Source organism: Lethenteron reissneri, chromosome 41 (assembly GCF_015708825.2).
Source record: "Lethenteron reissneri isolate LAM-NWPU_2019-01 chromosome 41, ASM1570882v1, whole genome shotgun sequence".
NCBI classification, from domain to species: Eukaryota; Metazoa; Chordata; class Hyperoartia; order Petromyzontiformes; family Petromyzontidae; genus Lethenteron; species Lethenteron reissneri.
The window spans coordinates 9,754,538-9,779,973 of record NC_083819.1 but is presented as its reverse complement, the minus strand read 5'-3'; the positions used below and the strand labels follow the sequence as shown (position 1 = coordinate 9,779,973).

At 50.3% G+C, this 25,436-nt stretch overlaps 1 protein-coding gene across 2 annotated transcripts in view; it reads left to right on the top strand.

Moving 5' to 3' along the window:
• LOC133352666 (E3 ubiquitin-protein ligase UBR2-like) overlaps positions 1–25,436 on the top strand; it is a 53,734-nt gene that overhangs the window by 5,405 nt on the left and 22,893 nt on the right. For both annotated transcript variants that reach the window (XM_061568446.1, XM_061568444.1), the window contains exons 5-28: positions 1,663–1,802; positions 2,015–2,147; positions 2,819–2,881; positions 3,897–4,023; positions 4,954–5,049; positions 6,087–6,175; positions 7,030–7,128; positions 7,796–7,953; positions 8,847–8,946; positions 10,042–10,170; positions 10,397–10,583; positions 11,187–11,248; positions 12,554–12,664; positions 13,514–13,579; positions 14,068–14,190; positions 15,215–15,278; positions 15,782–15,906; positions 16,623–16,675; positions 18,182–18,284; positions 19,730–19,778; positions 21,481–21,635; positions 22,139–22,247; positions 23,364–23,473; positions 24,164–24,244. In XM_061568446.1, the coding sequence (XP_061424430.1) occupies positions 1,663–1,802; positions 2,015–2,147; positions 2,819–2,881; positions 3,897–4,023; positions 4,954–5,049; positions 6,087–6,175; positions 7,030–7,128; positions 7,796–7,953; positions 8,847–8,946; positions 10,042–10,170; positions 10,397–10,583; positions 11,187–11,248; positions 12,554–12,664; positions 13,514–13,579; positions 14,068–14,190; positions 15,215–15,278; positions 15,782–15,906; positions 16,623–16,675; positions 18,182–18,284; positions 19,730–19,778; positions 21,481–21,635; positions 22,139–22,247; positions 23,364–23,473; positions 24,164–24,244 (2,532 nt within the window). The remainder of the gene's footprint in view (positions 1–1,662; positions 1,803–2,014; positions 2,148–2,818; positions 2,882–3,896; positions 4,024–4,953; positions 5,050–6,086; positions 6,176–7,029; positions 7,129–7,795; positions 7,954–8,846; positions 8,947–10,041; positions 10,171–10,396; positions 10,584–11,186; positions 11,249–12,553; positions 12,665–13,513; positions 13,580–14,067; positions 14,191–15,214; positions 15,279–15,781; positions 15,907–16,622; positions 16,676–18,181; positions 18,285–19,729; positions 19,779–21,480; positions 21,636–22,138; positions 22,248–23,363; positions 23,474–24,163; positions 24,245–25,436) is intronic.

Sequence of the window (25,436 nt, the reverse complement as noted above, 5' to 3'; positions counted from 1 at the left end):
CAAGTGCACGTGTAGCGTGCGTGGGTTCACGTGCACCTCCTTGTTGTTAATACACTGCCGGACAAGGGCCTGTCCTGTCCGTGCCGGTTGCAGGGATTATTCGTCCTCATTTATGGCAGTCATTGGTGTCGGTTGAGGCGCTGCGGTGGCGAGATGTTAACTACTTCGTCTGGTGTACAGGAGGTCGTGGGTTCGTTCACAACCATTGACGCTTGCTTTATATTTGGAGTTTGCGTGTTCTCCCCGTGGTCACGTGGACTTTTCTCCGGGTCCTCCGTTTTTCCCCTCAACATTTACAAACATGCATTTAGAGTACTTGGCTTCCACATGATAAGCCACTTCGTTGAGCTATTATTTGTGGCCAGGTTGTTTCTGAAAAAGAGCTATATAGTTCTGGTAAAATTAAAATAGTTAATATTTTTAAGGCCCAGCACATAAACGTGGGAGCATAAAAGTACTGTACAGAAGTGGATTTTCTGCACTTTTCTTGGCCATAACAGCAGAAGATAACCCTGTAGCCCTATAATAACATCTTTTGTGCATTGTGGCCACCCATCCAAGCACTATCCAGACTCAATTTCTGCTGAGCTTCTTGAAATCGGGGGTGTTCCAGGTGACTTCGTCATCGGCATAGTATATTTGTTACGCTTGTTTACCCAGGATAGCCTCTCTAAATATTGACTTTTTACAGCAGGGTCCTGCCAAGTTTATTATACACATGCGCTGTGTGTAAATGGAGAGAAGTGGTGAATAAACCACTGTGCTTTAATCCCAGTGATCCGTGTTTAGATTCCCAGCCATGTGCCATATCGGTGGCATGTGGTATCAGAACTAGTTCAGGGCCACTCCTCTAAGCCAATTCAGCTTTAAACGAGAACCTGCAATGGTGTGTACACAAAAATGTAGGCAGGTGTGCTTATAGCTGCTAGGCACCGAACAATCAACCCTCCCCTGGCGATTCAAGAATGATGTCCAATTGGGGTCATTATTTGATTCAAGAATAGATTATGTTTGTCTTGTTATTACTGACTTGTTTGTGTGGTTTGTGTATTATTTATTGTTTCGTCTTGTTTTGTTCTCGTAGCCTAAAGGTAAATTAGCATACAACTGGAATATCATTTGCTTGAATCTTAAATAATTGATTGGCATCAGTGTTCATCCCACGAATTGATTTAACATGCTGACAGGCCTGAATAGGGACACACTGTTACACTTTGCCTGTCCTGCCCAGGCTTGCGCGCCATGCCAGCCTTAGTAGGTGCTCACTAACAGCATTTGCCGTCACAGTCTCTGGCAACATGAGGTGGTTTTTAGTGTTTTTTACGTGCGTGTGTGTGTGTGTGCAGGTGAGCGGTGGCACAGTGGTTAGCGCACCGTGATATACGAATCCGGCAACCCGAGTTAGATTCCCACTCATGGCCAATACCAGTGACAATTATCTCTGAACTGATCCTGAGCCTTCCCTAGGTCAACTCATCCTCAAACTAGTACCTGGTGCCATGTGTAAACATCGCGACTTGGGAGACAAAGGCGGCTGGCTGTGGTGCTGGCCATCTAACCCCTCATGTGCCATGCCAGCCTTCATCGGTGCTGCTCGCTATAACAGCACTTGCCCCAACAGTCTGTTGAGGTTATACGGGGGGGCTCTTTGTCTTTGTGCAGGCGGGCGTAGGCGTTCTTCCTGATGGCGTGGAGGAGCGAGCGCGAACCCTCTTCCCCGTGCTGCTGCAGTACGCCATCGACGCGCTCACGTGGGACCCCTCGCTGGGCCCTCTGCTGCGCAACTTCCACCAAACCCACACGTACGCTACTTACGCCCTGCCCTGCGGTTTCTCCTCTTGGGGGGGGGGGGTGGGCTAATGAGTGATGTGGCTGGGCATCGGGAGGCAGCCACGGGTAGCCTTGAAATGCCCATACCCTGAAGTAAATTGTACTTGGTTCTGAATTTATGTTATTATTGTAAACATGCATGCGTATAATGTGTGCATGCGTGTGTATGTGTGTGTGTGTGCAGTGATGAAGTGTATCACTGTGTCCTGTACAATGACGAGGTGCACACATTTAACGATGTCATCGGCTGTCTGGTGGTGGCCATCGGCTGCTCGGAGAGGGAGGCCTTTTCACTCGCCTCCGCTGTGGACCGTCAGGTGGGTGGGGCCACAATCCACGGCACTAACGCCGCCATGATCACCAGCACTAATAACAACACGATCACCAGCACTAACACCACCACGATCACCACCACTAACACCACCACCACGATCACCAGCACTAAAACCGCCACGATCACCAGCACTAACACCGCCATGATCACAGCACTAACACCACCACGATCACAGCACTAACACCACCACGATCACCACCACTATCACCGCCATGATCACCAGCAGTAACACCACCACGATCACGGCACTAACACCACCATGATCACCAGCACTAACACCGCCATGATCACCAGCACTAATAACAACACGATCACGGCACTAACACAGCCACGATCACCAGCACTAACACCACCACGATCAGGGCACTAACACCACCACGATCACGGCACTAACACCGCCACGATCACAGCACTAATAACAACACAATCACGGAATTAACGCCACCAGGATCACCAGAACTAACACCACCACGATCACCAGCACTAACACCCCCATGTTCACCAGCACTGACACTAACAATGACACAGATTATGCTAGCAACCACCAACACACCATCAAAAACAAACAACATGCCAAACGATAACCAGCGTGCTAAACAAGAACATCCAAAAAGTTGAGATCACAAGTCTGACCCCTTTCTCCTCTTCCCACAGGGTCGCAAGTCTGTGTACTGCGGCTCGCAGCAAGTGTGCGAGGAAATCAAGAGAATCATCGTTGTAAGTGTCTGTGTTAGTGTCTTCATCTGCAGCAGCCTTTTAATTATCACGTGCAGGAGCAGTACACGTAGAGTTTGTTGTTGTTGTGTGCGTGTGAGACATAGCCTATGTCACATACACACATAAATAGGCAGCCGATTGTGTGTATGGGTGTCTAGGATTCCGGCTCATGGCTAACACCAGTGATGAATGTCTGAACCGGTCCTGGGCCTCCTCTAGGTCGACTTAGCCTCAAATGAGTACGTGCCTGGTGCGGTGTGTAAACATCGTGGCTAGGGAGACAAAGGCGGCCGGACGTGGTGCTGACCACCCACCCCCTCGTGTGCTGTGGCGGCCTTCATAGGTGCTCGCGAACAGCACTTGCCCCAAAAGTTTGCTAATGCGACATGGGGGATCTTTTTTTGTTACAGCCCTTTGCCAATCCATGGCTGGATTAGAGCCTACCCCACGCCATCCAGATCATGGGAGTTAACTTGACCATATTTCACCTCCTCGGTCGGAGCAGGTTGGTGAAGGCGGGGGAGCATATCCGCAGGCGCATAGAAGTGTGGCACAACAATGCACTGTCCTCTGTAGTGGCCATGTGGCTTGGCTCGTTCACCAGAAAACATACACCCATACATGTATGTAGTATGTATGTTGAACTTCGCACCGTACTTAGCCAACCGTGCAAATTGGAGGTGTGGAGGAAGGACAACAAATTAAGCACAAAAAGCATTTCTAAAGAAGTGAATTTTCAATCTAGATGATTTAAAAGTGCATAGCTCCAGTGGCTTCCTCATGCCAGAAGGAACAGCATTCCAGATGGTCGCAGATGCACATCTGAAAGCGCGCAATGCATGGCCCTTATTTGTTCAATGGTTAGCCAAAAGCCGCGACTGCGAGAATGACCGGAGCTGACGTGGTGGTTCATGCTCCTTGAGAATCGGCGAGGTATCGTGGTTCATTTGTAGCGTGCACTTTTCTTGTGTGTGATGAGCATCACTGTCGCCCGCCCTCACCGCCGCCACTGCAGGGCCGTAGCTCTCCACGGCGCGGACAAAAGGCGCTGCGCACGGAGGTGGAGTCGGCCTCGCTTTTCGCCCACCAGACGTTCGCGACGCGCCTGCTAGCCTGGCTCAATCACATCTGCGAGACATGCGGTGAGCGGCCGAACAAGCGAGCGAGCGCGCGCGTGTAGTCGTCGACGTGGGTTGTACCCTGAAGCCACTTAGACGCATGTCGACCTGTGTAGGGGGACGGCCATGTAGAATGGAAATAATAAATAACAAAAATAAAACATAATAAAATAATTCTCACGACGTTTCGGCCACAACGCAAGCAGCCGTCCTCAGGTGAAGAACAGGTCTGTCAGAAGGACAATCGAAAAAAAAAGACGGCCATGTAATTAATTTTTTGGCCAGCAACTCGTTCCAATCGTCTTACTGCGTCTGCAGTAGTATTGAGCGAAGAGACGTGGCTGTGTGGCTCAGACAGCCAGTATGGTCATGGTCAGGGGTCAGAAACTAAAATAACAAGAGCAAACTCAATAGTTCAAGAGCTGCAATGCATGCAAATTCACATCACAAAGAGCTACGTGTAGCGTCAGAGCCGCAGGTTGCCAACCGCTGGCCATGGTTATAGACGCTGAGCTCGCACTGCCCAAAATGCAAATAAGGATTCCAGCCACACGTGATTAACATAGATTCTCACGAACTTTGATTATCTCGGCTCAGATTTGTAATGTGGATTTTCACCTAACTCGGTTTGTCTTAGCCATAAGGCATTAAATTATTCTGGGTTGAATTGGGTACAGTGTAATAAAACGGTATTTTTTTTCGTAGCATCCCAGCAATGTGACATGTGCTTCCTGTAATTACAACTTGCTGTTATTGAACTCTCAGCATCCAGCTGGTTATGACATCACAGCCATCTCTATTTGTCCTAGCGAAGGTGGCCGGGTCTGCGAGTGTGCCCAATGTTCACCTTGCCACACACACCACACACACACACACACACTCCGCGCCACCTAGCTGAGCGCCGTGCTGACCTTAACGGGCGCTCGCCAACGGTGCTTGTCTGGTCTGCTGCAGAGGGCCTGCGCGTGCTGGTGTGCGAGGCTCTGCTGGCTGGCGGTGACGCCTCTCCCGTCTGCATGCTCATGCTCCAGGACTCGCGCCTCTGGAAGGGTAAGAGCACACGCCGTGTGGATCTTTGCTGATGAAATACCACCGCCCTCAGACACACTGTTGCCTCCGATCGATCCAAATTGGCTTTTGGGTCCAAGGAGGGACGAGGGGGGGGTGGGGGGGTGCATGATAATGGTCATGTTTAGATCTCAACAACTTGAGTTTAAAATCCCAACCATGGATGACATCGTAGCAGATGGGTCTCCGAACATTTATTTTCCCTCTCCTCGATCGACTCAACCTTAAATGAGCACTCTACCTCTTGCTTTATGTAAACGTCACTTCTGGGGATACAAAGGTGGCTCAACTTGGCGCCGGTCACAGCTGCCCCGGTGTGCTGTGCCTAAGTTAATCATTGTGCACTGACAGCACTTGCCGCTTTGGTCTGGAAGACTAAACGGGGGGATCTTTGTGCTTGCTTGCATGCACACGTGTGTATGTCTTAAAGGGTGATGCAGACCCCCCGGGTTTTGGCTTGGTGCTAATCTTGTGCACACGTGAGCGCTTGCATCTGTATGTGCGTGCGTGCCTGTGAGTATGATTACGTGTGCAGTGGCCACACCAGTAGTGTAGCGGGGTTAACGCGCTGGACTACGAACCTGATGCCCAGAGTTCGATTCCCGCTGACGGCCAACACCAGTGACGATTATCTGAACCGGTCCTGGGCCTCCCCTAGGTCCACTTAGCCTCAAATGAGTACCTGGTGCGGTGTGTGAACAGAGCCACTGGGGAGACTAAAGCGGTGTGGCGTGGTGCTAGCCACCCACCCACTCGTGTGCCGTGCTGGCCTTCATAGGTGCTCGCTAACAGCACTTGCCCCAACAGTCTGTTAAGGCTACACGGGGTGTCTTTGTCTTTGGTGGTCGCACCACTCTCTTGTGTGCCATGCCATCCTCAATAATAGGTGCTGACAAACAGCACGTGGCCCAACACTCTCGTTTACTAAGTTTGTTGAACTTCTCTCGCACCGTACGTAGCCAACCGTGCTAATCGAAGGCTACACGGGGCGATGTTTGTCTCTGCGTGTTGCTGGGCAGGAGCGAGGAGTGTGCACTACGACCTGATCATGGGCAGCCTCCTACTGGAGGCCGAGTACAAGCGCCATTTCGCCGTCGTGTTCACACGGGTAAATCCCTCGCGCCCGGGGAGAACGCGAGAGCACACGTCCGCTGGGTGTCCCTTGCATGTCAACGCGCACATGCATGTGCGTGTGTGTCAGTCTGTCAGTCTGTGGGGGAGCGGGAGTGGTTCGTGCGCTGCGCTACAATCCCGGCTACCAGAATTCGATTCTCGCTCACCAGTGACGATCGTCTTAACCGGTCCTGGGCCTCCCCTAGATCAACTTGACCTCAAATGAGTACCTGGTGTGGTGTCTAAACATCGCCGTTACGGATACAAAGGCGTGGTGCTGGCCATCCACCCCCACGTTTGCCATGCCGGCCTTAATAGATGCTCGCTCACATAACTTGCCCCAACAGTATGTTATATGGCTATATATATATATATATTTTTGGAGCAGTAGTGCTTCGCCCGCTGCACTACAATCCTGGCTATCAGAGTTTGATTCCAGCTCACGGCCAACACCAGCAACACATTTTTTAACCAGTCCTGGGCCTCCCCTTATGTTGACTTGTTGCGATATGTAAACATGGCCACTGGGGAGACAAAAGCAGCCTGGCGTGTTGTTGGCTACACCCCACCCCACCTCGCGTGCCGTGCCGGCCTTTATAGTTGCTCAGTTACAACACTTGCCCCAAAAGTCAGTTAAGGCTTTGTCTTTTTGCAGAACGGGCATAGGTATTCTGGGAGGATAAACTGAGAATTTTGTTTGGTATGCGTGTCTGTGTGTGTGTACGTATAAGCATATTCGCACATATCAATGTGATCATAAGGCATGCACGTGAAATGCATTTTTCTGCTGACATCACTTGCTCTGACCATCTACGCGGCTGATGGCCTCTGTGGTTGGCGTGTCCACAGAATTACCGCCGGCTGCAGCAGGATTTCCTGGACGATGACCACGAGCGAAATCTGTCCGTGACCAGCCTCTCGGTGCAGGTGTTCACTGTCCCCACGCTGGTGAGAGCGAGCGAGCGATGCCCCGTAGCCTTGTGCACTGCGCCCTGGGCTCTTCCAGGTATATAGCTCTTTTACAGAAGTGACCTGGCCATGACAAATGAAAGCTCAATGAAGTGGCTTGTAACGTGGAAATTTACAGCAGACAAATACTCTAAATGCACATTGATTCTAAATGTGGAGGGATAAACCAGAAGACCAGAAGAAAAATCCACGCAGCAATGTGAAGAGAGACCCGCAAACTCGAAATATACAGGCGTCAGAGTCGGGATTGAACCCTCGAGCTTCTGCATACCAGGCGAGGTAGTTAACATCTCCCCACCGCGGCACTCCCGTGCACTCATCAATACATTCGCCTCTCTCTCTACCCGAGCTGCGACCTTAGACTCAGCCGCATCGTCAGGGATTCGTCGGTGCGTTTGGTATTCGCGCCATTCTTACGGCCTGAGGCTGTCACAAAGACGCTGCGTTTTGCGGATGAACAGATCCGGAAGAGGCAGTGCGGTTTAACGGAACAGAATAATCCCACGCCGCCTCTGTATCTGCACCTCCGATTAACACGGTTGACTACGCACGGTGCGAAAGAAGTTCAACAACTTATAGCAACATATTTCAACAAAGTCGCGTGAAATTCCTTTGACTTTTGCCGTGGCTACGTCCTTGCCGGCAGGCACGGTATCTGGTGATGGAGGAGGACGCCCTGTCCATCCTCGTGAAGACCATGCGGGAGCAGCTGCAGGAGCTGATGGGCGGCAACGGGGCGCTGCACCCGGACCGCACCGACTCGGTGCAGCTCCGCCGTGCGCTGCACACTTTCGGCGACCTCAAGTACGCGTGCTGTCGGTGCTCCCGCTCACTTCCGCTCACTCCTGCTCGATGTCCCAAACACTCCCTATGTTGGCCACTTACTCCCCCCCCCCCCCCCCCCGTGTTGCTGGTTTGCCGTCTTCCCTTCCTGCTTGCTTAGTCCCTCACCTGTCAACTTGGTTTGCTTTGCCGCTTGCTCTCCATCTTCCGTCTCTCCCACTCACTAACTTGCTCTCTGCTTGCTGTGCTGTTCTATTGCTTTCTCACGGTCTCCCTCAAATCCAGTGCTTGCTCTTAACTACTTTGAAGACAAAGATCACCCGTATAGCCTGAACCAACTGTTGGGGCAAATGCTGTTAGCGAACACATATGAAGGCCGACACGGCACACGAGAGGAGTAGATGGCCAGCACCACGCCCGCCCGTCTTTGTCTCCCCAGTGGCGATTTTTACACACCGCATTAGGCATTCATTTGAGGCCGAGTCGACCTAGGGGAGGCCCAGGACCGGTTCAGATAATCGACCTGATGTTGGCCATGTGCGGGAATCGAACTCGGGTTGTGCGCTAACCGCTAAACTACCGCTCCCCACTTTTAGCGGCTTTACTCGCTATCCCACTCTCACTCACTTAAATGCTGTCTTCATCCCTCAATCTGTCTCCCAATTGCTCACCCACGTGCTCTCCTGCTTGCTCTCCCACTAAACCTCTCCCGAGCTCTCCTCCTCTCTCACTCTTTATCCCCACTCTTTCTAAGAGCCAAGAAGAACAATCGCGATCTGAGATTTCTTCAACTCGCATCCTACTGATTGAGCCCTGACTTCTCTAATCCCACGGCGATCCCTGGACGGATACCCACAGTTCCCTCTGATCTCTCAAGTCTTCCCTGCCCCCCCCCCCCGCTCCTTTTCAACCAGGTTTATCCTGATCGCTCGGCCTAGCGAATGGAGCGATGCCCTGAGGATCAAATTCCTTGCCGGCTTTCAAGAGTTCATGACCTTCCTGCAAGTCCTGCAGGTGCGAGGGAGTGCGGTGCTCAGAGAGACGTCACCTGCAGTGGGGACGAATGCTCTGCGTGATGATTCCTCTTTAATTAATTCAACTTCTTTAATTAAGTATTTCCTCTTCTTTAACTCTGCGTTCCGCAGCTACAGCGTTCGTCCTCGTGCGTTTTGTATCCATGGAATATTTGTTTTGTTTTTTCTCCCAGTTTTCCCGTTAAGTATTATTTCTCTCGGTTGCTGCGGGCGAATGATATTATTTCTCGATGTCTGATGGTGTACTCAGAGGTTAAATCTGTTGTCAGGGGTGGGGAACCTTGTTTCTGCCAAGGGCCATTTGGATATGTATAACATCATTCGCGGGCCATACAAAATTATCAACTTAAAAATTTGCCGTTTTATTTGTTCAAACATTTAATTAACTCACCCCTCATGTGATGGCTGGAACTGCTTCTCTTTGGTGAGGCGTGTGATGTTAGCTGGTATTGATGATGTTGCTACTCGCAACTGCTTTTCCAGGTTTGCTCCTAGATTTATTGAATTTCGAGTCCCGCCTGCGGTTGCCTTGGCAGGGCCACACCAAATGATTTTGCGGGCCTTATACCGCCCGCGGGCCGGACGTTTTCCACCCCTGGTCTAGACCCTTGATTGACAGACCAGTCTGATATTAATAACAATAATGATAGATTAAAATTACCCCACGATTAACAATGCCAGATGTGTTCTGTGCATACACACGACTGCAAACACAGTCGTTTAATGTTTAGTTGAGACAGTAATATTTTGCCAGACCGGTCTCTGATGGGGTGTGTGCACATATAATTTGTGAAACAATAAATAAAAATGCAACACAAGTTTGAAGTTTCGGTCGTGAGAAAATGATTCAATGTTCTCGTCGAGTTGGCGACTAAACTGATATGACATGCAGCGAATGACGAGCGAACTTTGGGAGAGCATTTATTTATTGTATTCCTACTTGTTGACATATTTTTAAGGGTTCGCTCTGGGCGGGACGCAGTATATCCGAAGGCGCGTGGTAGTTTTATTGTTGGGGTTGCGCCTTCCTGTGACGGTTCACTCTGGACTTAACCCGGGCAACGAACTGCTTCAGGGCATCGAGGCGGTGACGCGGCAGCTGAGTCAGCACGTGGAGATGGACCCCGAATGGGACGTGGCCTACAGCCTGGAGCTCGCCGTCACGCATGCCATCACCATGATGCAGGGCTGGTGCGCGTCCAACGTGAGCAACGCGTGCGCATGCACACACACGCGCAAGCTGCCAAGCCGGCGATTAAAGGCGGCCTATGTTGTGTTGAGACTCGGTGTACTGCTTCCTCTGCGCGCCCTACCGTTTTTGTTATCGCAGATTAAATTTCGCTCTCGAGGATCAAGGTGTGTTTCACCGCGATACGGAATCCGTCCGTGTGCACGACCCTCCTCGTTGTTGTTTCCTGCCGGCCGTGCAGGCGGCAGTGCTGGTGGAGTCCTACGCGCTGTGCGTGCGCGCGCTGCAGTCGTCCGGCGTGGTGCCCCGCAACGCCGCCGCCACACCCGTCAGGCTGGCGCTGTGCGGCCACTCCCTGCTCTCCATGCCCTATCTGGTCTCTCGCCAGCCCGTGAGCACCCACCTGCCCATGACTCGCTTCCTCGCAGGTGAGAGCCCCCTTAGCGGACGTCGTCGTCGTCATCATCGTTTCAGTGTCTCTTGTTCACAAAAGCAATCTTGTAGACATTTTCCACTGACGCATCGAACCCATGTACCTCGCGTAACACTCCCTCGCTCACTCGCTCGATCATGCACTCTCTGGCTTGCTCACCCTCACTCGTTTGGTCACTCGTTTCCTTTTGCCATCGGCAAATCCAAGCCGAGCCCGCTTGAGGCCCTCAAGGTACCTGTGGATTTCCACTGGCTGACTCTCGTGCCAAGCCGGAACCAAACAGTGAATTGCTGGCAGCGCCAAGATATCTGGATCTTGCTCGGGGCCAAGCAGGGCCAGGGGTAGCACTGACGAAGCGTTCATTGCACCACGTGACGTCGGTCGTTTGAAGTTGGAACGCAACGTTGCTGCGTTGCCTACACGGGTCTCAACTCACCACCGTGCTTGTGCCACATCAGCCCATCAAGGGTGATGATGGGATTGTGCAAATCGCATATAAATCCACCAACAACCTCACAGAAGATGCACCTCACTTCGCAAGCGTGTTAGTGAACTGAGATGCATGTGATGAGTTTCCCTGTATCTGTTGTACACGCAGGCCTCTATGCGATGGTGAGCCACACTGGGGTCATGTCTTCTTACCCAGAGATGAATCTGCTGGTAAATATCACCACTAATAGCACGACAACACCATCACCACCACAAACAGCACCAATATCGCTAACTTAACACCAATGCCACAAACGCAACACCAACAGCAACTGCCATTCGCCACTAAGTGGCGATGACGTAAAAACGGCGTATGTGCCAGACTCGGTGCACTTTGAGGCCACGTGAAGTGCCGAAGTCCTGCTGGCAGGAGGCCATGGGTTAAAAAAAATACTTGTTATGACTGGCAGATGTATAAACTCTCATCTCTATGCTTGTAAAACATTGTCCCCTTACAAGAACACCTTGTTGCTGGCTTTAAGCTTTCAGGCTGGTCTGTCTACAATGCATCCTGGGATTAATCAGCATGGATTGCATAAGGAGCTCAGAGATGCTTTAAATTAAATATTTGGATGTCGTCCTTTGAGCGGGCTTTGCCATCAGGTGAGGATACAATGGCTGGTCATAAAGTCCTCGTGAGGCTCCACAGCGGAGGCTGGATAGGTGCAGCATGGGCTGGCGAAGAGATAGGCTGATGGGATACAGAAGGATTTGGTACTGAGTGGACTTGGCCTTGGTGAAGGGTGCTGTATGTGACTGTGCCATTTGTGTCTGTGTGTGGGGAGCGGTAGTGTAGCTGTTAGCACACTCTGCAACGAACCCGGCAACCCGAGTTCAATTTCCGATCACGGCCAACATCAGTGACGATTATTTGAACCAGTCCTGGGCCTCTCTCCTAGATCGACGCAGCCTCAAATGAGTACCTGGTGCGGTGTGTAAACATCGCCACCAGGGAGACAAAGTCGGCCGGGCTTGGTGCTGGCCACCCACCCCCTCGTTTGCCATGCTGGCCTTCATAGATACTCACGAACAGCACTTGCCCCAACAGTCTGTTAAGGCTACACGGGGCATCTTTGTCTCTGTGTAGGGGGGGGTGGTATCATTGTGGTTATTGCATTGTGCTTTGAACCCGACGACCTGAGTTCGATTTCCACTCGCAGCCAACATTGGTGACGAACATTTAAACTGGTTGTGGGTCTCTTTCCTAGGCTGGCTGAGCCTTAAATGAGCAGCTGGTGCGGTGTTTAAACATTAGGATTTAGAAGACAAAAGGTGGCCGGGCGTGGTGCTGGCCATCCACCCCCTCATGCACCATGCCAGCCGTAATCAGCACTTGCTCTATCAGCACTTTAAAAGGTTATATGGGGGATCTTTGTGTGCGTGCGTGCGTTTGTGTATTTGCGCCTTTGTCTTTTGTGTGCGGCTGTGCTTCTCTGTGTGTGCGTGTGCACATGGGTCTGTGTTTGTGTGTTACAGGAAAGCGTGGAGCCACAGGACATGGCCGAATTGCCCCTCAGGTGCCTGGTGCTGTTGGCGCAGGTGAACGCCGGCATGTGGCGGCGTAACGGCTTCTCCCTCGCCAACCAGGTAGCCACAGCAACAACCAGTAATAGCAACAACCAGGCAGGTAGCCATGGCAACAGGGTAACCATGGATACCATGTTATCTGGAACAGGGACTCTCTTTAAAAAGAGTATCAAGGTGGAATTATGCTTTTATTGATACATTAATAGTTGACTGTCAGAAAAGTTTGTCTGATGATAGAAACATAAAAATCGGCTTTAATTACTGAACAAGAAAATTAATCTTCGTTCAAATCTTTTAAGTTGGTTAATTCCACGCAACTGTTGAAAGCTTAAATGCATTATCTCTGTCAGTCATTCTCTCTGTTTGTAACAGGTGGTCATGATGCTTCTTAAAAAGACAATCCGATGTAAATACAACATTTTAGTGTAAAGTTGAGCTACGATTACGAACTTCCCAACAGGAAACCGCACTAATTGCTAATGTTAAAAACGTAACAATAAACAACAAGTGCTCATTAGATTAGCCTATTTGGTCATGTCTATACATTATTATCATTAATAAATAACTTCCGAAGACAAACGCATTTTGAAAAACCTTGTAAAAACACTGAATATGCATGAATGTTCTACCTTGTTAACACAAAGTACAAAGGTCAGGTAACCAATTCAATTCATTTCAACAGGTGTCTTGGTTTAATTTAGAAACCATGTAGTTCCATATTCAGTTATTTCTAAATATGTGTGCTCCTAAATGCATATTTTATGCTTTTTTTATACGAATGGATATTTGCTCTAACGAGAGTAAAGTATGTGGAACATCGTCCTGTCACATGCTGGTATCATGTGGTGTGAGCTTGGATGAGTTTGTGTCGGATTGCCCGGTTGTGATGGCCGGTCGCTTTGCCCCCAGATGTACCACTACCACAGCGCCATGTGCCGCCAGGAGATGTTCGACAAGGATGTCCTCATGCTGCAGGTAGAGCACCCTTCATCTTGTTGTCCTTCCCCCGCACCTCAATTTACCGTGGTTGGCTACGTGCGTTGCAAAAGAAGTTCAACTTGCGTCCACACGTACACACGACGTCATTGTCGTCATCGGTGTGGGCCCGTGTGCCGTGCTGCGACAAAGGCACCTTCGTCAGATTTCGCAGGCGAAGCAGACTTGAGCCTGGACAGTGTGTGGATGGGTCACCATTGGGCACACGAAAGGTTGTTGTCAACTGTTGCAGGGGCTACGTTGTGAACAATAAAAGGCAGTGCGGCAACATTTAATGTTGTTAACATGTATTCATTGCTCGGTAGCGATTGGTGATGTTCATTGATCAGTAGTGGTCGTTGTTAATAAATCAATAATGATGACAATGTCGGTTGAGCAGTGGTAGAATGACGGTGGCGCAGAGATCAGCAGTGTTTGGTGCCCATTGACGATGGTTGATCAGTGAGTGTCGCTCATCGCTGTCTCAGATCGCCGCGTCTCGGATGGACCCGGATGAATTCCTCCTGCTCCTCCTGTGCCGCTTTGAGCTCATCAACGTCTTCAAGACAGCCACGCGGCACAGCGGACACCGTGCCGACACCACCAGCAAGGTGACGCGACCTCGTGCTGTGTGCACGATCATCTACGACCAGGGCTCCACTTGCAACTGAATATTTTCTAGGTAACTGGTAGACCTGGAGGTGACACGTGACTAGTAGCCACAGCCATATACTGGATGTGATGTGCCAGGTGTGGAAATAGTCCCTGCCTACTACCAAACGAAAGCTCAGTAGGGATGAGCTGTTGAGCGCTGTGATGGAAGACTACCTGAGCATACCTGGTGTGTAGGTCCAGCAATGGATTCTTGCATCTTTATTTGCCGGAAACTTTGAGTGCTATCCCCTCTTATGGATGGGTTTTTTTTCCAGTTACTCCAGTTTCCTCCCGACGTGAAAACCAAATGCTCAGTAAGAGAATTGGCCAAACATCCCGATGCAGGATCTTCCTGGGAAGAGCTTCGAGACTCGTTCTTTTCTGGGTAAAACACGTTAATTGCCGTACCACTCCTCTCAGTTGATTTGACAGTGGAGCCTTTGTAGTTGTATCCTATGATCTGTGTTTAGGACCAATGAACATTTACATGCTAACAATAATAGTAAACTGATTACACGCCTAATGGGATTCCTGGTACCAGGTGTCTTTTTAACCCTTAACCCGGTCCGAGACAACTGCAAGTTGCAAGGTGGGTGTCCCCGGTCACCGCTGAATCTGGAAACATGCAAGCGGTTAGCGTTAATTTTATTTAGAGAGGTGGCATAGCGCCGTTGTTTTTAAAGACATTGTCCTCACTGCAGCGAGCTGTAGCCACACGACCGCACTCTATGATAGCTGGCGCCAAACTTTGCTATACTCCCTCCCGCATGGCCTTGTGGGAGTTTCGGTCCGTCTTCAGGTCGGAAAGCGTACAGATAAAGTCTTTTTTAATTTTAGTCTTTCTTCCGATTCTGTTTGGATGATGTACATACACGTGATCGGAATGGGAAAGGTTTAATCTGACGGATGATTGCACAGACACTGATTGTATTACACGTGCCCGCACAGCCGCGTGTTTACACAGTTTGATTTTTCCTACAGGACCAGCTCCAGCAGAACAGCTTCCTGCTCGAAGAACTTCTTCAGCTCATCATATGGATCTTGGGTGAGCACACGTACACAGAATCACACTTACACATACGGCTATGAGATCACCCTCATAGCCTTAATAGATTTTAGGGGCAAGTGCTGGTAGCGAGCACCTATGAAGGTAACCACAGCAGACAAGGGGGTGGGGGGCCAGTACCACGCCCAACTGCCTTTGTCTCCCAAGTGGCGATGTTTACACACTGCACCAGGTACTCATTTGAGGCTGAGCCGATCTATGAGAGGCCCAAGACCGGTTCAGATTATCGTCAGTGGCGTTGTCCGTGAGTGAGAATCGAACTTGGGTCGTTAGGTTTGTTGCGCAGCGCCCTAACTATTGCGCCACCGCTCCCCACAATGGGTTAACTGAATTGCGACATTTACACATTTAATCCCAGGCACGCGCGCAAACACAGCTATACTAGCGGCGTTCACGGCACACAAAACGTTCTATCCGTTTTGAGTCCTCGCGGCCGTTTGTGCCTCCACACCACCCCTCTCCCGTGCGCGCCCCCAACCCAGCGGAGCGCTTTGTACCGGGCGTGAGCGCCGTGACGGCGCAGCAGGTGACGCGGCACGAGGTGGTGCACCAGCTCGCCATCAAGCCCATGACGCACAGCGAGCTGAGCAAGGCGCTGCCCGAGAACGTACGCGTCGCACGCACGCGACACGTCTCGCCCGCCGCATGCTGCAGCACAGCAACAACAACCGCCATTCACCACTAAGTGGCGGGGACTTCACCACGGCGTTTGTGCCAGGCTATGTGCACTTTAAGACCACGTTATGTGTCGAACGCCCTCTGGCAGGAGGTCACGGGACAGACCCAGGTGCTATGGGTTGACTAACTGAGACGACTGGCAGATGCAGCGCAGCAGACGCACCGCCACACACACCGCCACACACACCGCCACACGCACCGCCACACGCACAAACACACAAAGCCAGCCCCACCCCACGTCATCTTAGCCTCATAGACTTGCTTGATCTTGTCAAGGAGCATAAACCATCACGTGAACTCCACTCATCCTTGCAGTGGCAGCTTTTGGCTAACCGTTAAACAAAGACGGTCACTGCGTCTCGCGCTTTCAGGTGCGCTTCTGCGGCCGTCTTTAATGCTCTTCCTTCCGATATCAGGAAGCCACTGGAGCCATGCTCTTTTAAATCATCTAGATTGTAAACTAATTTCTTTAGAACTGCCTCTTGTGTTTAGTTTGTTGTCCTTCCCCCACACCTCCGATTTTCACGGTTGGCTACGTAAGGTGCGAAAGAAGTTCAACATTCATAATTACGTCTCTTTTCTCCTCGTCTCTCTGCCTCGAAGACTCCCTGTCCCATGTCTCGTTGTCTTCTTCTTCTTCGGCAGGAAAACGACGAGACTGGCATGGAGGCTATCATCGATGACGTCGCTGTCTTCAGGTTGGTTTGGTTGCTGCCGTTAATCCACTCTTGAGAGTTTTGCTCTCGCCGTCCCCTGGTATGGTGGTCAACAGCCACGAGTTGACCATTGCCGTACACGATTGCATGCACTCTGTCTAAATAATATGTCAAATAAATGCAATGCCGTTCCACATTCACGCAGCATCGTGGTCAAAGGTATTCCCTCTGCACATTCGCAGCATCACTTCAATCGCCTCCTTCAAGAGACACTTAAAAACTCACCTCTACAATCATGCTTTTGAGCGACTCTGAGCTTGGCTCCGCGCCTCTGAGTTGCGGCCACTACGTCTGCAAATTTGCGCGCGTTACAAATTGTACTATTATTATTATTATCTATTCTTGAGACGTAAACACAATAGTCTGAGACACGTCTGCAAATAGTTCTTAGGCACGAGCTCAGCTCATCGCTCCGTTTCCGTGGCGGTACGTGAGACCGCATGGCATGGGAAGCCCTTCATCCAGCAGCAGATAGACCATTGCTGCCGATCATTACTTAGTGAATGCCTTGAAGAGCAACATGAAAACAGTTCGTATCTCTCCGAATTGGCAACGGAAGACAGCTATTCGCTCTGAACGCATTCAGCGCCAGTTGGCTGTGCGCAGCGGTTAATCACGGGCGCTGAGCGTACACTACACTACTACACTCTTTATTTGACCAGGTAAGGCCCACTGAGCTGTTAAAGCTCTTTCTCAGAAGTGACCTGGCCACAAAAGGTAGCTCAACGAAGAGGCTTATATTTCGATTTAAAGCTTTCGTGACTACAGGGATTCATCTTCTTGGTTCTTTCGGTAAAGTCACGTAGAAGGGAAATGGTTCTTTCGGTAAAGTCACGTAAAGTCACGTGACTTTATCGAAAGAACCAAGAAGATGAATCCCTGCAGTCATGAAAGCTTTAAATCGAAATATAAGCCTCTTCGTTGAGCTATCTTTTGCCGTGGGATTTACGAATAATATTATTTCCCTTCTACGTGACTTTACCGAAAGAACCAAGAAGAAGAGGCTTATGTAGAAATTGATAGCGGCCAAATACTCGAAACACACGGCGATTCTAAAAGTAGAGGGAAAAACCGGAGGACCCGGACGTAAAATCCACGTGACCATGGGGGAGAACACGCAAACTCCAAATATACAGCAGGTTCATCTTCTTGGTTCTTTCGGTATAGTCACGTAGAAGGGAAATAATAAAATAATTAAAATTTAACATAAAATTCTCACGACGTTTCGGCCACAACACAAGCAGCCGTCCTCAGGTGTTTTATTTTTATTATTATTTCCCTTCTACGTGACTTTACCGAAAGAACCAAGAAGATTAATCCCTGCAGTCCCGAAAGCTTTAAATTGAAATATACAGCAGGTGTCGGGGTCAGGATCGAACCCACAACCTCCTGCATACCAGGCGATTGAGTTAACATCACGCCACCGTCGCGCCCCCCCCCCCCCCCCGCCCACCTCTGTGCTGGGGGTGGTGGCGCCGCTGTCCGCAGGAAACCGGGCCTCACCGGCCGTGGGGTTTACGAGCTGCGGCCCGAGTGCACGGCCGAGTACAACCCCTTCTTCTACCACTACCGGCGATCGGAGCAGTCCAAGGTACGAACGCGCGTGTCGTACTGTGGCCACGGAGTTGATGATTACCGTCCGCCAGCGGTTTAATGAATCGTCACGACCATCGGCGGGTCATGATGAATATCATGCTTGTGCATGCAAGAAATCCTCACCGAGTCTCATGTGTGTCAATAAACCCATATATTTAAGTGTATAGAGCTGGAATAAATGATATTAAGTGAGTATTTTAGGATGTTTCATGAAAAAGCTTCTCTATTTAACAAGGCACAAAGGTGTGCATTGCATGTACAAACGCTCTCAGCCTTGCGCCTTATGCAAATCACCAGTTTTGTCCTTATTACGGCTCATTACTAGGGTACAATCATCAGTGTTCCGATATTGGTTTCTGTTGGGGAACGTCTGTTGATGGGAAGTTGAACTGTTGACTCGGATTACAGCTCCGAGCAAATGCCAGTCGCGGGATTGGCTCGTAGCATCCCAGTGATGCAAGCAGCCGACTCGCTATCAGAATGAGAATATTTATACTGAAGGAATCCTATGAGCTATAAAGCTCTTGGTAGCTCATCGCATTACTCCAGTGTCTCAAGATTCTGATTTTGCTTCTGACAATTGGTTACCCAGTGGGATGGCTGTGCGAGTTAATATCCTGGTTTCGGGGGTAGACCATCGTCTCTCCGGGCTCGATCAAACGAGCACCACCTTTTTGGGGAGTTCAGCAGTGGTTGTCCCGGGGAGAGAGAACATTCTGCGGTTTGAAACTTAACGTTATCATCGCCGATAAAGCACTTCCTTGGACAAAAACGCATGTCTGTAGGTGGCACAGAATCTACGACTGTGCTTTGATTTCTCTTATTCTTAGGTTTTTTCGGTAAAGTTACGTAGGTAAAAATTAAAATTAATAAAAGTAAAATAAAAATCACGACGTTTCGGAGGCAACACAAGCTTCCGTCTTCAGGTGGAACCGTCACAGCACGATTGCTGTATTAAGCAACGGTTACACCTGAAGACGGAAGCTTATGTTGCCTCTGAAATGTCGTAATTTTTATTTTACTTTTATTAATTGTAATTTTTACCTACGGGACTTTACCGAAAAAACCTAAGAATATGAATCCTTGCAGTCACGAAAGCTTCAAATCTAGAATTGATTTCTCTTCCTTGTTGAAGCTCTGAACGTCTCTGTAACACTCCTTGCCAACGTGATTAGCGCGCACGCGTGCGTGTGTTAGAACTGGAGCGGTGCGTGTGGGTGTCGGCACGCACGCCTAACTCGTGCGGCTGCTTGTATGTGCGCGTGTTTAATCTGCTTGTGCGCATCGCTCGGTACAAGGCGAAGTTGGAAACAAATAGCAGCTTGTTTTTTGGTTGAGTCTGTGTAGTTTATGTGCATATTATATTATTGCCAGCAACGGCCGACTACTCGACCATAATATAAACCTGACGACGATAATGATGATGAATGTGATTTTTAGGCAGAGGAGGCTCAGAAGAAGTTGAAGAAGCTGAAAGGAGAGGATGGCGGTAAGTGTTGAATCACCAGCTCGGAAAAATCGGTCAAATACACACACACAAACAATCCAGCGCATCAATAGCATTCCGATTGTGCACTCAGTTTAAAGGGAATCAACAAAGGAATTTAATTCCTCGTGTAAATGCCATATTTACCAGGCATTTAGACTTGTGTTTGTGCGCAGCACTATGAACCCAGCGACCCGAGTTCGATTCCCACTCACAGCCAGCACCAGTGACGATTATCTGAACCAGTCCTGGGTCCCCTCTAGGTCGACTCAGCCTCAATAGAGGACCTGGTACGGTGTATAAACATCGCCACTGGGTCACCCACACCCTCGTGTACCGTGCCGGCCTTCTTAGGTGCTCACGAACAGCACTTGCCCCAAAAGTCTGTTAAGGCTATGTGGGTGATCTTTGTGTAGAGAAGTTACCGACGGACGTACTCGGAGACGGAGGTAAGTTAGGGGCTTCCGCCAGGGTTTATTACTCTTGGTCAAAACTACACAGGGTACACAACTCCCAGGGGCTAGGGGTCCTACTCTGAGTCTGGGTCCCTGCCGGCTAGCTCCGGTCTCTCTCTCGTGTCGGATCGTGGAGTCTGCCGACTCCACCGACCGGAGAGAGAAGCACCTCTTCGGCTACCACCGGCTTCTCCCCAGACTCCCTATTTGATCCCTCTCACTATCCCTGGTTCCCTCTTCACCCTGTTTACTATCCCCGTTCCTATAGTGACCCCGCTTACGTTACGGGGTCTCCCTTATATACCCTCGGAGGGGTGATGTCGCACATTGTAGCAGCAGTGCAGACACTCTGACACCAGTTGTAGAGAAGTTACCGACGGACGTACTCGGAGACGGAGGTAAGTTAGGGGCTTCCGCCAGGGTTTATTACTCTTGGTCAAAACTACACAGGGTACACAACTCCCAGGGGCTAGGGGTCCTACTCTGAGTCTGGGTCCCTGCCGGCTAGCTCCGGTCTCTCTCTCGTGTCGGATCGTGGAGTCTGCCGACTCCACCGACCGGAGAGAGAAGCACCTCTTCGGCTACCACCGGCTTCTCCCCAGACTCCCTATTTGATCCCTCTCACTATCCCTGGTTCCCTCTTCACCCTGTTTACTATCCCCGTTCCTATAGTGACCCCGCTTACGTTACGGGGTCTCCCTTATATACCCTCGGAGGGGTGATGTCGCGTGCACTGCCCAGCGCGTGCGACCCCACGTCCCGTGAGGTCACCGCACCTGACAGCGCACACGACGCCACCACTCTCCACTACTCCTCTACATCTGTATTGTTTTGGGTGTGTAAACATCAGCGCATAAGACAAAGGTGGCCGGGCGTGGTGCCGGTCACAACACCTTCTGATACGGATGATCATTGTTGTTGCATGTGTGCATCCACATTACCTTCATGTGAGTGCATGCGTATAGTAATGTGTGTGTCTGCTTGTATCCATTGATGAGTTGTGGGCCTCCCTGAAGTCGACTGAAGTATCTGGTTTGATGGATAAACATCGCGACTGGAGAGACAAAGGCAGCTGGGCATGATGCTGACCACCCACCCCCTCTGTGCCGTGCCAGCCTTCATTGTTACTCGCGAAGAGCACTTGCCCCAACAATCTGTTAAAGCTATGCAGGATGGGGGCCGGTTTTTCTTTCTGTGTGTGTGTGCATTCATACATGTCCTTGTTTTGTGTGCGCGTACGCGTGCCACAGCGCTGCCTCCGCCCGTGCCGCCCCCACTGTGCCCCATGTTTGAGGGGCTGCTGAGACTCCTGCACTGCGACACGTTCGTTTGCATGCTGGCGTGCGTGCTGCACTGGGCTGCCAAGCCCTCCGGACAGCCGTGCTCCGAGGCTGCCCTGCAGAGGGTACGCACGCTCGCACGCACCACTTGCTCGCCTCCCAAGCGCTGCGCTTGTGTTGGCCAGGTGGCTCGCTGGTGAGAGCGCCAAGCTGGCGCACCGACACAATCACCGATGTCTCGTGAACACATGGCGTGACGTGCCGTGCGGGGCGTCGTGTGCACTTGTGTGTGGTGGGGAGCGGTGTTGGAGCGGTTAGCGCGCTGCACTACGAACCCGGCGACCCGAGTTCGATTCCTGCTCACGGCCAACACCAGTGACGATTATCTGAACCGGTCCTGGGCCTCCCCTAGGTCGACTCAGCCTTAATTGAGTACCTGGTACGGTGTCTAAACATCAGCACTCGGGAAAAAAAGGTGGTCAGGCGTGGTGCTGGCCACCCACCCCCTCGTGTGCCGTGCCGGCCTTCAAAGGTGGTGGTCGCTAACAAAACACTTGCCCCAACAGTCTCTTAAGGCTATCCGGGGGGGGGGGGGTGGTCTTTGTATTTTGTTTGTGCGTTTGCGTAGGCGCTGCACCTGATGGGGCTGGCGCTAATGGAGGAGCAGAAGCAGCTGCAGCAAGCGGGCGAGGGGCACGAGGCTGACGTCTCCTTCTGCTTCCTGCGCAAGGCAACGCGTACGTGTGCCGCCTCCTCCTTACGGCCACCGTCACAGAGCCTGGCCTGGGTATCTCCTAGGTTGACTTAGCCCGAAAACTAGCGCCGGGTAGCGGCGACGACTTGGCTAAAAATGCCAGCACTGGAGCAACAAAAGGTAGCTGTGTGTGGCGGCATGGCACCCGAGCCACGCCACATCACGCAGTTGAAGTGCCACCTCTGACAGGCCAGCAGTTGTCCTATGGGATGAACTGGGTACCAAACGGAGGGATGTGAAATGGTTACTAGAAGATGAGCACTGCTGCACGCCTCTTTGATCAGGAAAGTTTTCATTCTGATAATACCGACCCTGGCAGTCAATTATAAGTGCACGTTGAGCCACATACCAAAGTATTTGTGGCGTCACGGTGGCGAGATGGTAAATTCCTCGCCTGGTATGCAGGAGGTTTTGGGTTCGATGCCGACCTTGACGCTGTATATTTGGAGTTTGTGTGTCTCTCTCTCCGTGGTCGTGTAGATTTTTCCCCGGGTCCTCTGGTTTTTCCCTCCATATTTATAAACATGCATTTAGACTATTTGGCCACTATAAATTTCCACGTGATTAGCGACTTCTTTGAGCTATCATTTGTGATAGCCAGGTAACTTCTGAAAAAGAGCTATATAGCACCTCAGTGGGCCTTACCTGGTAAAATAAAAAAATATTATTAGTTTAGGATTGACGCTCGGGATGTGGTTTATCACGTCAACAGAACATGCAAATTCGTTACTAGTACAGCACACCGGTGTGTTGAAGAGCAAATCCACAACATTTACAATGTGAGTACGACGCTTTGCCAGTAATTAGAACGAGCATCATCAGGCGGACAGCCTCATTTGTAGCCACAAATCTGGCTATGAAGGGCCGGCACGGCACACGAGCGGGTGGGTGTCCAGCACCGTGTCCGGCCGCCTTTTTCTCCCCAGTGGCGATGTTTACACACCACACCAAGTACTCATTTGAGGCTGAGTCTACCTAGGGGAGGCCCAGGACCGGTTCAAATAATCGTCACTGATGTTGACCGTGAGCGGGAATCGAACGACACTACCGTTCCCCACACACACACGTACGTACGTTCCGCTCCGCGTCGTGCGAGCAGGCTCCGGGAGCCCCCCTGACAGCGCGCACTCCCTCCTGGCCCAGCTGCAGGCCCTCCAGGCCGCCTCCCACCTGGAGAATGAGAAGGACACGATCGCGTGGACGTTGAAGGTGACTTCAAATAGCTCTTCTTGGAGAGCCGATGGGATAGTTATTTTTCCCTTCCTCTATAATGTTTGTGTCCGCCCAACAGCGGTGGAAATTCCACGTTCTTGTGAAGGGGGCCGGTCACTCCGTGGCATGATCATTGTTGCCATTTTGCACAAAATGCTTCTCATTTTATTCATCCTAATGTTGCTTTTTGGGATTAAAGTCGATCGCTGACCAGGAGTTGAACTCACGAGCTTCCTCTTGTCAGTTAAGAGCTCTGGTCTGAACACAGCCAGCTGGCTGGATCGCCCCAAAACTTAGAATTACTTTTAAGATTTTGGGCTAGGGATAAGTTTAGTGCTAAAATTAGGATAAGTGTTAGAATTAGCATTATTAAGCTAAGTGTTTGTGCTATGCTTAAAGTTAATGCTATAGATAAAGTTAGTTCCAGGGTTATAATTAGTTATCTGTTAATACTATTATTAGAATTAGTGCTAGTGTTGGGGTTAGTGCTTTTGTTATGGTTAGAGTTAAGGTTGGTGCCAGTGTTATGGTTTGTGATACGGTCATGGTTACTGCTATGGGTAGGATTAGTTGCTATTGTCTTGGTTCATGCTTTGCTTGTGGTTAGCTCTAGAGCTAAGGGATGGGGGTTGGTGCCGTGTGTTCGTGCCGTGTGTTCAGTTGAACGTGTGCCCTGTTCACTTGCAGCTCTTCGCGACCGTGCGGATGCTTCGGGAGAGAACTTCCCAGACCCCCGGCTCCTCCATGGATGAACAAACGCACAAAGAGGTGAGAATAGCAATGATTTGTCTCTGGGCTGACCTGGTGATCAGCTTGCTGTGTCAGGTGGTGGCGGGTTTAACGACACATTTATATTCACACAATATAACCCAAAATCCTCTATTATGGAGAAGTGGCTTGTCACGTGTACATTTATAGGAGCCAAATAATCGAAATAAAATCTTAATTTTAAAGATTTCATGACTGCAGGGATTCATACTCTTGGGTCTTTCGGTCAAATCACGTAAATAAAAAATAATAGATCACGACGTTTCGATCGCAACACAAGCAATCCTCTTCAGGTGAGAGAGAGATAAAGCTGCTGAGACAAGGTCTTATATAGGCCTGAGATGGGTGCATCAAGGTAGGTGGGTGGAGCTAGAGATGGTCCAACCACAGAGGCTGGGGCAGTGAATACCCAGCCTGTCAATACAAAGACATCCAACCTAGTAATGAAACTCAGAGTCGGTTAACATCGGTAGAAAGGATGGAAACATCATAGCAAGTTAAGACTTTACCTGGTTAATTACGTCCTTCTAATGATTGCTCAATTTGTACCCATCTTCTCGGTTGAAGTTGTGTCTGTTTATATATCTGGATGGCTTCATGAACAAATCTTTGATGATAGCCAGTGGGTTTGCAGAGTACCTTCGTCTTGGAAAAATCAATATCGTGTGAGCCCACAGCGTTAAAACAATGATCAGGTACGGCCGAGGTATTGGTCCTGCCGTGTTTCAGATCCGCCTTGTGTTCACGAACACGGTCCGAGACATGTCGCTTAGTTTCCCCAATGTAACTACTGCCACAGACACAACTTAGTTTGTAGACACCGGGGTATTGGATGTCAGGGATCACATCCTTCACAGATGGGATCGGATCACGAATTTTATGTACTGTGTTGAATCGAACCTGGATCTTGTGTTTGTTCATGATTTTGGAAATCGTTTTTGGTGACCCCTGCTATGTATGGCAAGGTGTTGGTTTTGATTCGGTCCTCAGATGTTTTTTCCCCACGGTTGAGGTGACAGCTTTGTGGATTGTACGGTCAGAATATCCATTCATCTTGAGGGCTTGATGTACGTGCTCCAGTTCACTGGCTAGGTGGTGCTGGTCGGAGATGCAATGGGCCCTATGGTGTAGGGTTTTGATGAGGGAATTCTTCTGGGCTGGATGGTGGTGGGAGTCAGGTTTTCCTGTAGAC